Source organism: Pipistrellus hanaki, assembly GCF_964339955.1.
Source record: "Pipistrellus hanaki genome assembly, chromosome: 16".
NCBI classification, from domain to species: Eukaryota; Metazoa; Chordata; class Mammalia; order Chiroptera; family Vespertilionidae; genus Pipistrellus; species Pipistrellus hanaki.
The window spans coordinates 32,948,027-32,963,912 of NC_140518.1; the positions used below are offsets into that span (position 1 = coordinate 32,948,027).

The 15,886-nt window shown below is 47.0% G+C and overlaps 1 protein-coding gene across 3 annotated transcripts in view; it reads right to left on the reverse strand.

The window, feature by feature from the left end:
- Nucleotides 1-121: 121 nt before the first annotated feature.
- Nucleotides 122-15,886, reverse strand: part of SMYD4 (SET and MYND domain containing 4) — a 30,076-nt gene continuing 14,311 nt past the window's right edge. The window contains exons 4-10 of one of the 3 annotated variants that reach the window (XM_084862901.1): nt 13,091-14,255; nt 6,420-6,602; nt 5,797-5,957; nt 4,459-4,591; nt 3,303-3,419; nt 2,975-3,116; nt 122-1,869 (exon numbers count right to left, since the gene is read on the reverse strand). In XM_084862901.1, coding sequence (XP_084719027.1) covers nt 1,716-1,869; nt 2,975-3,116; nt 3,303-3,419; nt 4,459-4,591; nt 5,797-5,957; nt 6,420-6,602; nt 13,091-14,255 — 2,055 coding nt within the window. In that variant the 3' untranslated portion in view covers nt 122-1,715. The remainder of the gene's footprint in view (nt 1,870-2,974; nt 3,117-3,302; nt 3,420-4,458; nt 4,592-5,796; nt 5,958-6,419; nt 6,603-13,090; nt 14,256-15,886) is intronic. The other 2 variants (XM_084862899.1, XM_084862900.1) reach the window with 2 other exon arrangements.

Here is a 15,886-nt window from a genome sequence, read left to right on the forward strand (position 1 = left end):
CAGCTGCCTCTTGCACACCCCCTACTGGGGATATGCCCGCAACCAAGGTACATGCCCTTGACAGGAATCGAACCCGGGACCTTTCAGTCCCCAAGCCGACGCTCTATCCATTGAGCCAAACCGGTCCCGGCAGAACTAAGTTTTTCTTCTTGAAAAAGTTAGCTGTACACAAATCTCACTGACCACTGCCTTGCCAGAGTGAGTTAGTAGAAGAGAAGAGAAACAGAATCTGCCTGCTCTTCATTCAAATGTTCCGGTACGAACCGGACAGTGTTCCAAACACTCTGCTTCCTGAGGAGCTTCTGCCAAGCATCTCCTAGGCTATTCATTTCCTGGTGCCAAGGCTGTGGCAGCCCGGGGCCCTTCTGGGGCATGGCCAGGGTGATCCAGCTCTCAGAGCAGTGTGGGCCTGGCATTCCTTCCCTCTCACTCATCTGCCCCACTTGGTCACAGCGGTGACTCAGCCTCCGGGGTTCAGACCCAGGGCGACTCCAGCCCTCTTACCGGGCGAGGTCGAGACCATTGCATACATCCAGGTAGAAGAGAGTTATCACTCCTACCTCTGTCTTTTAAAAAATTTATTTAAGATTTTTAATTAATTATTGACAGGAAGGGAAAGGAAGAGAAAGAGAAACACTGATATGAGAGAGCTAAACACTGACAGGCTGCCTCCTGCACTCCCCCTACTGGGGATCTAGCCTGCAACTGAGGTATGTGCCCTGACTGGGAATCAAACCAGAGACCTTTTTGGTGCACGAGAGACACCCAAGCAACTGAGCCACACCAGCTAGGGCCCTACTATTGTCTCTTAAGTTTGAGACCACAAGCGGTAATGCCCATATCCTCAGTATCTTCTGAAGTTTCCCCCTTCTCTGTACTCATGTAGTCTGTATTTCATTTGCCAGCTTGGGGAAGTCTGGTAGAAAATAAAAAGTCATCTCTTTTCAGGCTTGCTAATCAACAGAACTCAGGAGGCACACGTGATACAAAGTCATTGCTACAAGCCTGATTTTATTAGTATTTGGACAGCGAGTCTGCCAAGAGTATAGAATGAAAGCCAGGCAATAAGGCCTAGAAAACGGGTAGGAAACAAATTTAGAATTGCCATCCTGGGGAGAGATTTCCCGACCACAAAACAGCCCCATATTTCTTTCTCTTTTCATAATTTATACTCCACCCGTTTTAACAAAGGATTTGAGGAAGCCAGATACCATACATGAGACCGTCTCTAGAGATAAGGAGCCTCCCTGATTTCTTGCTTTATAATTATTTTTCAATTATAATACAACGGCTGAGAGTGTAAGTTCCCACTGGAGCGGTATACATCATTCATGACGACTAGAAACCATAGGAATGTCTCAGGGAAACAGACTACTATCATTTAGGGACGTGGAGCCCAGCCAAAACCCCAGGCCGACATCCAGATGCCTGCGGATCAGCTAAAATCCTTATAAAGGGCTTAGGCTCTCCAGATACTGGTTTTAAGTCTTTTATGGGAACTGGGAGTTTCTACTGAAGGGCAGTTAACAATTTCAAGAAGCATTCATCACAATCGGTGAGCATCCCTCCCACTGCAATGCTTTCCAAGTCCTCCCCAGGACTCCCGCCCGAGGCTGGCGGCGGTCAGGCAGGTCCCTGGCGCCAGCTCAGTGGCAACAGGACCTCTTTGGCTCACCCACGGCTCCTTTCCAGTGGGTCAAGGTCCCCTTGGGATCCTACACGGAAGGCCCCTCAGGTGCGGGCAGCAAGTCCAATAAACAGGACTTCATCTCTTGTAGCTCCTGGATCTCGTCATTCCACGGGCCATAGTGCACCAGGAGAACCTCTTCTGCCTTTTGTATCGTGTTCAGAGCTTCGGGTACGGCGAACCTGGATCAAAGGAGGTGAGGGGAGTGAATCCACTCATTCAATCAAGCAGTGAGGGCCTACTCACATCCTGTGAGGCACATTAAGATCATTTTGCCCTCACAAATCTTACGACCTAGAAAGGCAGATAGGACAACTCTCACAAACACACTGCAGGGCAGAGTTGGAGAACAAAGCAATAATAATAATAATAATAAAGTATAAAGAACCTAGGATCCTGAGAAATAGGTAAATTTCAAAGCATTAATCTGATATTTACCCCACGGCTTACTCAGAATAATCAAGTCCACCCATGACATAAGTCTGCAGCCCCTTTCTCTCTCTGGCCACATGGACTGCCTCTGTGCCTCGGGAATCAGGCCTACCCGCCACTCATAAGTTGGGTAATTCTTTTTTTTTTTAAATATATTTTATTGATTTTTTTTACAGAGAGGAATAGAGAGTCAGAAACATCGATGAGAGAGAAACATCAGTCAGTGCCTCTTGCACACCCCCTACTGGAGATGTGCCCGCAACCAAGGTACATGCCCCCAACTGGAATCGAACCTGGGACCTTTCAGTCTGCAGGCCGACACTCTATCCACTGAACCAAACCAGTTTCGGCAAGTTGGGTAATTCTTGGCTATAGGGGCTGTCCTGTGCACACACAGGATGTTTAGCAGCAACTCTGAGTCACAACAATGCAAACTGTCTCCAGACACTGCCAAATGCCTGCTGGGAAATTACTCCTGGTTGGAAACAGCTGGTTTACAAAGAATAGGACCAGGGAAGAGTCCCTGGAGTGAGGGTGTGGAGAATGAGCCCGGGGGAGGTGAGAGTAACTGGGGAGGCCTGAGAAGAACAGCTATGTCTGTCGTGGGTGGGGGACTGCATGGCAGTTCTCCTTGGAAACTCCCTCAGAGCTAAGAGCTACCCCCAGATCTCTCAGGAGAAAATTATGAAACTTAATCAGCAAAACAGAAGGACAGGATCTCTCCTAATGGGGAAACAAAGAAGTTGCAACATGCTGAAAAGCACCACAGAAAACAAGTGGTACCTGGGAGAGCCCAATGAGAGCTAGAACAGTATGAGGGCCGGCCACGTGCTGGGAAGTGAGAGAAAGACTCACCCATTGAAAAAGATCTGGGCCAGTTTGAAGAGCTCATGGCCCATTTCGACACTGGATGGCCCGTGGCGAGCCTCGACCACTCGGAGGCTCTGCTGAAGGTGGGTGGCGGACCTCTGCCAGTCCTCTGCAAAGAAATGCAAATCTGGATCCAGAAGAGAACCACAATCAACCGTGGATGGGCATTTCTGGGGTCAGGAAAGTTACATGGAAGGGAGAGCAGGCCCAGTTGAAAGACTAAGAGATAACGAACTGGATGAGGCTCTAGGGTCACGGTCGAACGAACCAGGCCGACGTGTTCCCGGGAGCAGAGAATAGACACATGCCGTACCTGACGCAGCATAGGCCTGGGCCAGCACATCCTGGATTTCTCCCACCAGGCTGTGTTCCGCGGACAGGAAGCTCTCAGCATCATGCTGGCACCCCAACAGCAGCTGAATGGCTCGCTCTGTCAACTCAAAGGAAAGGGACCTCATTACAGACACCAACCCAGCCCTCGACACGCGAACCCAGCTCTTACATGTTCTATCAGCTGGGCTAAATGTGGAAACACCACCTGGTCTCTTTGTGACCGACCCACAATGTTTGTTCCAATAAAGCTGTTGTTCTCTCTTTTAAAAAATACATTTTTTATTGATTCAGAGAGGAAGGGAGGAGAGATACAAACATCAATGATAAGGGAGAATCATTGATCGGCTGCCTCCTGCAGGCCCCACACTGGGGATTGAGCCCACAACCCTGGCATGTCCCCTGACAGGGAACTGAGAATCGAACTGTGACCTCCTGGTTCATAGGTCAATGCTCAACCACTGAGCCGTGCCGGCCGGGCAAGCTGTTGTTCTCTTATGTTTTCTCTTTCAGCAGAAAAAGGTTTGGGGTGGGGCCTCCCCACATTTACTCTGGGTTTCCAACTTCAGTTTGAAGTGGAATAACACATTCCACTTATGGTCATTGCTTCTCTTGATTCAGAAATCTAAGCTGAAGGTCAACTTTCATAAACTAGGATAAATAAATTCCCAGGACGTGGAGCTCTAAGGCAGTTTTCGAGGGTAATGAGGAGTTCCACAACTCCCTCTCTGGAAAAAGCAGGACACTTATACCCACCAGGCACGGGCCCCACTGGCCTTAGAACAGAGATGAGGCTCTGGCGAGGGCAGGACAATTTAACCAGGAAACTAGGTCATTAGGGCCTGGAGTTAAAATGACATGAACCTCTGGAATACGCATAAAGATCATGGGTGTCAGGGCTAACCCTTCAGTTGTCATGGATACCTGAACTTAGCCTTCTGATGCGTAAGGGAACTCAGCTTACGTCCTCTGGCCCTTTTTCCAGGACCACACAAATGGAAGAGGTTAGGTGTTGGTCTCCTTGGCCTACACAGCCACCTTGTGGCTGGGATGGGGATAATTAAGTGCAATTTTTCAATCATTACTGAGTATCCTTGAGTCATCTCGGAATGAAGAAAAAGGAAGGGACCCCGACTCACCTCGGTTGCCATTCTGGAGAAGCTTCTGGGCCTTCCCGACCTGCTGCTGAAGGTCCTGGACCCGAGACACTAGGTGGTCCCGGCTGGCCGGTTCCGTACAGGAGGCGCTGCCACAGCTCAGCACATCTCCTCCCTGTGGGAGTCAGCGGTGTCTTTATTCCTGCACCAGAGCTGGTTAGCAAGACTGAATGTGCTTACATTATAAGATCACGCCATGGCATCTGACTGATGGGGGAGAGACTCCTGCAATAATACGTGACCGCAACCCGAGTGAATTTCCTGGATAGCAGCAATTCTAATGCAAGTGGTGACCAATCCCTGCAATGTGCCCCCTCCCCACCAACATAGAAGTTTTACACCAAAATTAAGCTGGCGCAGTCCACAATTTCTTTCTATCTCTCATGTCTCTTTGGGGCCAGCACTTTGGATGGTAGACACATCTAGTTATAAAAAGGCCGTAGGACAACCAATAGGAAAAGGTGCTAGGTGAGGCCTCCCAACATTTGACCTTGGGTTTGTAACTTCAGCTTTCAACACAAGCCACTTCCACGTCTACATTCCACTGCCCGTTCCCCTAACAATGCCCAATTCTCTGGCGGAGGAGAAAATCTCGGAGGTGAACACTTGCTATTTGTTTTAGATGCCAGTATAGATGCCCACATTTGGCAACAGCAACCTGACCTCTCCCGGGGACCTGCTCCCACCCTCCCACAGTCAGTGCCCGGTAGCTGAGGGCTGTGCATGGAGCTCCGACTGGCCCTTGCTCTGGCCCAAAGGGCTGGGGGGAAATCATTTGACTCCGATTTTCCTCCAACCACAGGAATCGGGTCAATGAAACTCAAAGAGATTTTTGCCCAGACCTCTGTTAGACCAGCGCATCTGGTTCTTCTTGCCACCAGCAGAGGGAAGTCTGTCTGAGGATGGGCGAACCGAGACAATGGAGCTGAGGGAGGCACAGAGAAAAAGTGGGTCTTGGTGACATGACTAAGCCTCTGGATCAAGATGTACCTGATGTGCCTCTACCCCGGACTTTTTAGGGATTTACCTGAGCAAATAAGTTCCCAGTGTCCCCTCCCGCCCCTTAGGCCAGATTAGGTGGGATTCTCTGTTATTTGCTCTTGCAAATCTTTTCCTTGTAAGATGACTATACCTGACCTTTCACTGTGGTTCCTGGGGGTGGGTATGGGGTAGGTGATCGGTGTGTGGGGAAGATGTGCTGAAAGGGAAGAGAGTACTGCTCTGGGCACCTGTAAGCCCCACCGGCTTCCTCGGAAAGGTTTCCGGCCTTGGGGCTGGATAACGGACCTCGGGAGAAGCCGGGAAGAGGGGCAGACCCACCTGCATGAGCTCTCCGCAGCGGGGACAGCGGAACGCTTCCCACCGGGGCCCCGCGGCTCTGCGCGTCCCCTCCTGACAGGCTGGGCAGCTGCAGTCAAAGAAATACTGCGCCCTCAGCTTCTGCTGCCTCTCAGCGACACCCATCCTGCTCTCGTGAGGCCCTGCAGGGGGATCACACGGGGCCAATATTTAAAGCGAGAGAGAGAGAGAGAGGCACTGTTTATTATTATTACTGTTACTATTATTATTTTTTGAGAGAGGCACCACTTTAAAAACTTTGGCTTAGCAGAGGGTTTGGTCAATTATTCATCATGTGACAGGTCCCATGATGTTCCTCAAACATGTGTGGGACTAGATATAGAGATAAGCCTCCAACCTGCGGGGACGGGGGAAAAGCCGGAAAATTGTTTCCAGGCCATTTTCAGGACAGAGAGTTAACGGGGATGAAGCAGTGGCGGACACGGCAGTTTAGACACAGCTGTGCCCGGGAGGAAGGCCCGCCTTGCCTAAGGATGCACTGTGTCTCCCAGGAAACCGTCACCGGCCAGGGGGAGGCGCCTGCCCCGTGGCTGGCTCATCCCTTTTCTGCGGGACGAGGGGACGGAGCGAGGAGGCCGGCTCACCGTAGCAGTGGAGGACCTCCTGGCCTTTCCCGATCCGCCGCGAGGCCCGGACGCTGGCCGCCGTGCCCACGAAGGACACGCTGGTGTTGGGGCTGCAGGAATGGTTCAGGAGGCTGACCACGGGGAAGATGCCGGTGGCCAGGCGGACCTGCCTGCTGTCGGTAACGATGCTCCCTTTGGATCCTGAGGGTGCGAGAGGAAAAAGGAAAAACGTGTCAGGACCTTAGTCCAGGCCTCGCCATCCGCTTCTCAGAAGATGAGCTGGGCAATTGGGCCTGACGCCCGTCTGAGTCACACTCCACAGCCGGATCCAATATCAATCGGCTGGAACATGACTCACTCCCGGCGAACTCCGGTCCCCAGGAAGCGACGCAAATGAACACATGAAAAGTCCACCGGAATCCTGGGATCTAACCATCGTGTCTCAGTTCCGCAAAAGGCCCAAAGATTAGAGTTTATAAAAAAATAAAATAAAATAAAAAAGGCATTATCAGTAGGGAGCTGTCTCGGTGGACACCTGCATGACGTTCATGAGAACACAGAAAGTAGAGCACCTGCTGAGTTTAATTCCCAAAGATTTTTATAGTCCAGTGCTTTTGTTGAACTGGTCTTTGGCTTGCTAAGTCTAACTGGTTAATAGCACAAGTAACCTAATTACTATCTGAAACTAAACAGGCTTATAATCTATTTTTAAAAAGCCATAGTTGCCCTAGCTGGTTTGGCTCAATGGATAGAGCCTCGGCCTGAGAACTGAAAGGTCCCAGGTTTCATTCCGGTCAGGGATGCATGCCGGGGTTGTGGGTTCGATCCCCAGTGGGGGACTTGCAGGAGGCAGCTGGTCCATGATTCTCTCCCATCATGGATGTTTCTATTTCTCTCTTCTTCTTCCTTCCTCTCTGAAATCAATAAAAAGCCATAGTTCTGATGCCCTCATGTTCATTCTGCCCTATGTCCCAACTTTATAGGACATCAATCAGCAGATCTTACTGAAAAAATATTCTGGACTAAGTCTATTCAAGATAGCTTCATGTCCCAAACCATGTATTTTTAAAAAAATATATATTTTATTGATTTTTTACAGAGAGGAAGAGAGAAGGATAGAGGGCTAGAAACATTGATGAGAGAGATACATCAACCAGCTGCCTCCTGCACAACCCCCACTGGGGATGTGCCTGCAACCAAGGTACGTGTCCTTGACTGGAATCGAACCTGGGACCCTTCAGTCCACAGGCCGACGCTCTATCCACCAAGCCAAACCTGTTTTGGCTATTTTTTTTCTTAACAATGTCTTCTTTGAAACACAGTTAACCAGCCATTTAACTAGCTGGCTGAAGATTAGGAAGGGAGGAAGAAAAGGGCCTGAGCGGGGGGCTGTTTCTGTGCCGAAGCCCACGCACTTCTATTCCTCGCGAGTCTTTGCTCTCCGGAGCAGTCCTACCTGCTCTTATTTTAGCCACAGTCCAACGGGCTTGGTTATTCAGTTTCTCAGCCACAACAGCCCAGAAACCGAGAACTGATAAGAGGCAGGCTTTGACAAGGACCAAAGAGACAGGTGACAGACTGGAGGAGGAGGCAGGGAACTTATACAAGAATAACAGCCGCAGGGCAAACAGAAACAGAGCACCACTGGAGTTTTACTATAACTGCAGCGAGCGCTTACCCGAGGCTGACTGACAGCGCACCTGCGTGGGCTTCTGTAACAGCACGATATCTCAGGAACAGGCACCGCATACAGGGAAGACAGGGCAACCAGGAAAGGCCTTAAATTGTGCTCGGTGGCCTTGCTGTAAGTACGAGGAAATCATATTTCCGACAAAACTGGTCGCCATAGGAAAGATATTGGTACTTAAAGGAAAACTTTCAGTTTTTTTGAAAACTGAAAAATCGTTAGATAACTGTGGCATCACGGTGCATGCCAGGGATCTCAATATACCTATTTCCAAAGTCTAGGTACACATGTAATGAGAAGAGAAAATATCATGAACCACCACGTGAAAGTGTTCTGGAAAGGAACACATGGAGGAGAGGGATAAGGCCTCTCTGCAGGCCACCCCATTATCTGTTGCTATGGAGGACAAAAAATAGGACAAATAAAATTCATAGAGAATCCGAATGATTCCATTTCAGTAAACGATTTTACCAATTGTATTGAAATCTTTCATGAGCTTCTCCTAAGTGCTTAATGAACTCTGGTTTCCCCTCCTCCCCCTCGCCCAACGCCTCCCTCCGGGTGTACTGGGTGTGTACGTGCTAATGAGCAGCGAAAATGCTAAAAGGTAGGCAGCAGGAAGGAGCAGTGCGGGCATGAGCAGTTTGCGGTCTGAATAATCAGCCTCTGCATAATTAAAAGTTGACTTGCACTCCCAACTACTGATGACTGGCAATCTATATTAGAACAGCTGCGAAGACTTTCCCAGAAAACATGATCACAAACACAACGAGTAATGTCAGCTTCATGAATTATTTATAGGTTATCTTCTAACAGGAGTAGGCCCAGGAACTGGGTGGGGTGAATATTTATGTCAGGGTTGAGTTTCTCTAATTATTTCTAAAAAAATTAAGTATTGATTTAAAAAAAATGAGTCAATATTTTGCATTAGTCATCTCTCAGTAGATAATAGAAAGTGAGAATATGTATGTACCTTATCAACCAAATAGAATATGTGATATTTTGTGCATAAAAGAAAAAAGGAGAGCGAATGATTTTTTATTTTACCAAAGTATACCTTGCTAACATTCCTATATTTATTTTTATTATTATTTTTAAAAAATAGGGTATTTAGTCTGGCTGGTGTAGCTCTGTGGTTGAGCATTGAGCCAGTAACCAAGAGGTCACTGGATTGATTCCCGTTCAGGGCACATGCCCAGGTACCAACTCAATTCCCTGTGGGGGGCATGCAGAAGGCAGCCGGTAGATGATATTTCTCTCTGCCGGTAGATGATATTTCTCTCTCATCGATGTTTCTATCTCTCTCTCCCTCTCCCTTTCTAGAATCAATAAACATACACATCCTATATAATAAAAGGCTAATATGCAAATAGACCGAACTTCAGAACAATCAGAACAACCTGTCACTGAGTGCACTGACCACCAGGGGGCATGTGAAGAACATGGCAGATGTTGGCCAAGGTGGGATGGTGGAGCAGGTGAGCGGGGCACCAGACCAAGGCGGGGCGGTGCTGGTCGCTGTCATCGGGGCTTCTGGTGATTACTGAAAATTCTTTGGAAACATTGATCAAACCATCAAACCTCAGAGGGAAGGTAGGCGAGGGTGGGGGTAAGGGGGAGAGATCAACCAAAGGACTTGTATGCAAGCATATAAGCCTAACCAGTGGACACAGACAACAGAGAGGCGAGGACATGAGTGGGGGGGGGATGGAGGGTAATAGGGGAATAAGGACACATATGTAACACCTTAATCAATAAAGAAATTAAAAAAAAAGAAAAGAAAATTCTTTGCTACAATGCGCCATGGTCCCGCCTGGCGCTCGCACCTGCTGCTGGCCCCACTTGCACCACAGCTGGCGCTGGAGCTGCTGCTCGCACTTGCTACTGGTGCCCAATGCCGGTCCCAATCACTCAGCTCCGTCAGTGGGTGTAAGTGGCGGCTGCCAGCCCTGATTGCCCCTGAGGGCTTCTCCACCCCCCTCTGCTCCTGAGGGGCGATCGGGGCAGCAGCCACCACTCGCACCTGCTGACAGTGCTGGCCCTGCTCGCACTCGCTGCTGGTGTTGGCTCTAATCACTCCGTGTTGTCAGCACGTGGGAGTGGCGGCGGCAGTGGGAGCGCAGAAGTGGGGCTGTGGCAGACAGGGGATTGGGGCCCCAGTGGGAGAGGCCTGGCAGAGGCACGGAGGATGGGCCGAGACCCACCTCTGTGCCTACCACAGCCTCGAGGCCCACAGTTCCTTTCAAGGTGTAAGAATTCATGCACTGGGTCCCTAGTGTATATATAAAAAAGAAGTAATCAAGGATCCCAACTGAAAATAGATTTCTTGGTTGTTGAAGAGTGGAAACAAAGGGCAGTGAATTGACCTAAATCTATATAGAACCTCATTAAGCCTTGTTATGAAGTGAATTCAGCTACATCACTAATGCACCACTCCCACTGAGGTAGAACCACACATACCAAAGTCTAGAATATTATCAATGGTCAGTTCTCACCCTTCAGTATCAAAGAGAGGTTTCTGAGAAACTTTGATTAAATAGGATTTATGCAAAGATAAAAAATACATTTTTGTAGGTTTTTGTCAAAGTCTATTCTAGTTAACACTTTAATCCTTCTTCTGTGCTACTAATGAAATTCAATGAGAACACTAAATTGGGAGGTGCTAGAACCCCAAGGAAATAAAAAGGGATATAATAAGATTAGAAATATGAGTAGACTAAAATAAAATTTGATTGACTTCAAAAATGAAAGTGAACATTGTTGGTGGGCATATAATTGGTCCAACTTTCCTGGAGAGCAGTTTGGCAATATCTATCAAGTGCCTGAAAAATGTTCATATGACGGGCAGCTCAATTAGTGGAGTGTCACCCTGGGCACCAAAAAGTCATTGGTTCGATTCATGGTCACAGCACATACTTAGGTTGTGGGTTCGATGCCTGTAGGGGGTGTGCAGGAGGTAGCTGATCAATGTTTTTTTCTCTCTCTTCCTCTCCCTTCTTCTCTAAAACCAATAAAAAACATATTTAGCTGAAACCAGTTTGGCTCAATGGATAGAGCGTCGGCTTGGGAACCGAAAGGTCCCGGGTTCGATTCCGGTCAAGGGCATGTACGTTGGTTGCGGGCATATCCCCAGTAGGGGGTGTGCCAGAGGCAGCTGATCGGTGACTCTCTCTCATTGATGTTTCTAACTATCTCTCTCCCTTCCTCTCTGTACAAAATCAATAAAATATATTAAAAAAAAAAACATATTTTAAAAAAAAAGAGTTAGTTACTTTCTGCCATTATCATCTGGAAGCCCATATACTATTTTTTTTTATATTTAAAAATATAAAACAAAATGTAAACAATACTTTTAAAAATGCTAGTGAATGTACCCAAGGGAAAATATAATTCTGGGAAAATACTCAAAAGATGTATTTTAGAAGGTAGCAATGGCTCAAAGACGCAAAAGAAGGCAGAGAAGAAAATGGAGTCTAGCTTGCAATGTGATTTTGTAGTAACATGGGATGAAGCAGTGCTATTACTGGATGTCCTACATGTGCTATAGGATGGGAAGAGAGTCTTATCCCAAAACCCCTCTAGGGAAACACCTATATACCACATAACTTGGCAGCTGAACTAACATTAAAGCTAAGACTTTATAAACGAAAGGTTGACAAAATTCCATATTACCTAATATGAGATCAAAGAGCTAAGCCACATTTAACACTAATCTGTCTAGAAAATTCAGAAAAATGTAATGAACTGATTAAATTGAAAGACATTATCTGCTAACATGGAGATCATATGATGGAAGCACAGGAAATAGCATTTCTTTTGTAATAATAGGTCTGTTGTCAGTACACTCATATTAGAGATGTCAGGTATGGTGCTGGGCACATCCAACCTCCCCATCCACCTTGAACAGGCTGTTGATTAAAGCAGGCTGGGCTGGGCTGGGTCTAGAAGTGGCCCTAGGTTCTGGGGCACCTGACCGGTGGACAGCCCCAACACAGGCTGGCCAACAGCTGGCGTTAGCATTGTGTGAAAAGTTGTGCTCGGAGGGTTCCTCTCTTGGAAATTTAAAACAAGAGAAGAAGAAAATGTGTCCATTGGAAAGAGAAGAGACAGAGTGTCCGGTTCACATGAGTGAGCTAAGATTCTGATACTTAACTCCAGGCCCCGTTCTTTCTGCAGTCTTGTTTAACGACTGTTTCAGCTTTCCTTCACAGTAAAAAAATAGAGTAATAGGGTTTTTAACTTTAAAGTATTTTTACAAACAAACATGTCATCTTCACAACTCTTAAAAGTTATGTGGGATTAAATTCCCTCCCCACCCTCCTTTTTTAAAGACGAGAAAACAGAGGCAGAATGGGATCAAATCATTTGTTAAGGTCACATAGCTTCTCAATGGCATAATCATGATCATACAAGACCACTGTGTTTTCCCATGAAACGACCTGAGTTTTTTATAGTGCCTTCTCCCCAAACAGCTACATCAAGGACAATACTGTGCCTGGCCAGGGGGGCTCAGTTGGTTGGACGCACTGACCCATGCACCCAAAGGCTGCTAAGTTGATTCCTGGTCAGGGCACATATCTGGGTTTCAGATTCGATCCCTCGTTGGGGTGCATGTGGAAGGCAACTGATGGACCACCACCCCTCCACCCCTCCACCCCTCCACCCCTCCACCCCCCTGCTCCTGCTCGGCTTCCCTTCTCCTTGTACAGTGGTCGGCAAGCTTATTAGTCAACAGAGCTAAATATCAACAGTACAACAACTAAAATTTCTTTTGAGAGCCAAAAACAGACTTCTGCGCATGGGCCACCAAGTTTCAATCGCACTGTACGTGTGCGCCTGCACGTGGTATTTTGTGGAAGAGCCACCACACTAAAGGGGCCAAAGAGCCGCATGTGGCTTGCGAGCCGCAGTTTGCCGACCACTCTCCTAGCATGTCCTTGGGTGAGGACTGGAGGGGAAAAAAGAAAAAAAAGAATACAGTGAGCAGAAAAGTTTCCCTTACCTGTCTGCTGTAGGGTAGTTATTGCCTGAGCGTTACACTGTAGCTGTAACATGTGTCTCAGCATGGCCACTCCCCAACTACGCAGCTCTTGACTCGTCGCAGGAACCACTGCAGCTTCAGGCTGAGAGGATTTCAGACTTGTTGTGCGGGTCTGCAAACTGGCTGCTTCCAGCTGCCTGCACAGGGCAGCAACGCTGAGAGCGCAGAGGAATTTGTGCTCTGGGCCATGATTTTGAGTGTGGGGCAAAAGGTGCAAGACAGCATTATAATTGCTTTCATACTTCCCATTACTATCACATCCGGGAATTGGGGGCTCAACGGTCTCGCCATTTTTCTCCCTCTCCCCTCCCAGGTCGTGACCGAGGGTTTGCACCAGATTCTTGCTTTCAGGTGAACGGATGTCCCTGTTACTGATCTCATCACAAAGCGTCCTTGTGACTTTGCCAACATCCTCACGTCTAGCTAAGAGGGTTGCCCTCAGGGCAACGTGGCAAAAGACCCCCAGTGTGAGAAGCAGCCCGCCTAGAGGACACTCGACCCTGTGGTAGAGACCCCAGGCCCGCTGCATACACTCTTGGCTGCAATACTTGGCATAGCTGCATCCGTCACAGGGAACCGGGGCCAGAGTGCGTGTCAAACACCGGTGACAGTACAGGTCCCCATTGGTGACCCTGGTATCCCACTTGCTCTCCAGGCTGGCACGGAGCGGTGGCATTTCTCCTGGGTTGAGGACACTCACGAAAGCGTCCTCTTTCACCAGGAGCTCTCCGGGGAGAATACCCTTTGTGGCGATCAGACTGCGGCCTTTTGAAGGGTCTGTGCATAAAGTGACAGATGAGGATGCACAGGAAATCCGTTCATTCTCTTCCCTTAGGTTCATATCCTCAAAGTCGGTGGTTAGAGCTGCTGGCAAGGTTCCTGTGGGGGTCTCCTTTTCCTGTACCTTCGTTTTTAGACGACAGAGGGTACTCTGCAGAATTTCGAACTGGGAAGCTGCTAGGGTTTGTCGGTCAGTGAAATTACTTTCCAGATCACGGATGATCTGGCTTGCCTCCTGTAGTCTCCCCAGAGTCACCAGACACTCTGCCTTACGTAACATCATCTTGAGTTGCAATCTTTCTGGATACCCATGCATCTGTGCTCTGCTGATGTCTTTAAGACATGCCTGAAAACAGAAAGGAAATCCCAAAATGATCCTTGGTTCCTAGTCTTCAATATCTACTGAAAGTCTTAACAAAAATCTAAAAGAAAATGGAAGATTATTAAAAAGGAAGCAAATGCAAGCATGTGCTTATTTCTTTAAATCATATTCTCCCATGTGATCTTTTGAGTGATAAGGAATCCATGCTAAAGAGACTCTACTGAACCACCTTATTAAATATTTCTATTTTTTCAAGGAAAATAGTCTTACAGATAGAAGAATTATAGGAAGGTGATCAAGAGGGAAGGGCCTGCATTCCAGTACAAACTCTGCTTTTTACTAGCTGTATGACCTGTGCAAGTGACTTAATTTCTCAGTGTTTTAGTTTTCTCATCTGAAAAATAGGGAAAATAATCTCTCTCTCTCATAGGGCTAAAATAAGAATAAAAATAAGGTAATCCATCTAAATCCATGGAACAATGTATGTGCTCAATATATGGTAATCATTGCTATAAGAAGGGAAATAGAAACAACCAATACAGGGAGGTTAAAAAGGGTTAAATGTTTCACAAGTTCTTCCAATCACTGTCTTCAGTAGTCCAGGACTTCCTTGTTTACCACCCAGAGTCTTGCTCTTCTTTTTTAGTCAATAGCGCAATAAGTGTCAACTTGTAATTACTAAAATCATTCTTATTCCAGTGCATCATTTAAATTTCCGTGTAATTCTGAAATGGATGTACCAAACTGGCAATTTAGAGCTTATCCTTGGACCTCAAGTATGGAATAAGAAGAAACCCCCCCCACCCAAAGCCCACCCCCTCACTGATATACACAGGCATTTTGGTGCCACTTTTATTTTTCCACTCAAAATGCATATTAAAAGTGAGTTATGACTCATACAACTTAATAAAAGGAAGTTAAACAACCCAATAAAAAAATGGGCAACTGACCTAAATAAATACTTTTCGAAAGAAGACAGAAGGAAGGCCAAGAGACATATGAAAACCTTCTTAAAGTCACTAATCATCACCACCAAACCAGTATTATATGAAATGCTAAAAAGTATTATTTAAGAAGAAGAAAAAGGTAAAGATAAAAATTATGAACAACAAATGTTTCTATCAACAAGTGAATAAAAAATCTGATGAACAGTGTTAACTGGTGAATATAATAGAATCAGGAGCATAGAAAGGGAGTGGACTGACAATTCTTGGGGGAAAAGGGGTGTGGGAGTGCTGGAAGAGATGGACAAAAAGCATATACCTATGGATGAGGACAGATAGGGGGAGATAAGGGCAGAAGATAGGGTAGGAACCTGGTGGAAGGGGGATATGGGGGAAAAAAGAGGAACAATTGTAATAATCTGAACAATAGAGATTTATTTTAAACAAACAAACAAAACAAACAAACAGATCCAGAGGCAGAGAAACATCCTTCAGAAGCTCAAACCTCAGGGAAGGTAGGGGAGGGTGGAGGTAAGGGACAGAGACCAACCAAAGGACTTACATGCATGCATATAAGCCTAATCAATGGACACAGTCAACAGGGGGGTAATGGCATGAATGGGGGAGTTAGGGGTAATGGGAGAGCAATACCACAATCAATAAAACATTTTTCTTTTTAAAGTGAGCTATGTTATTGCAGGAATCATCTTG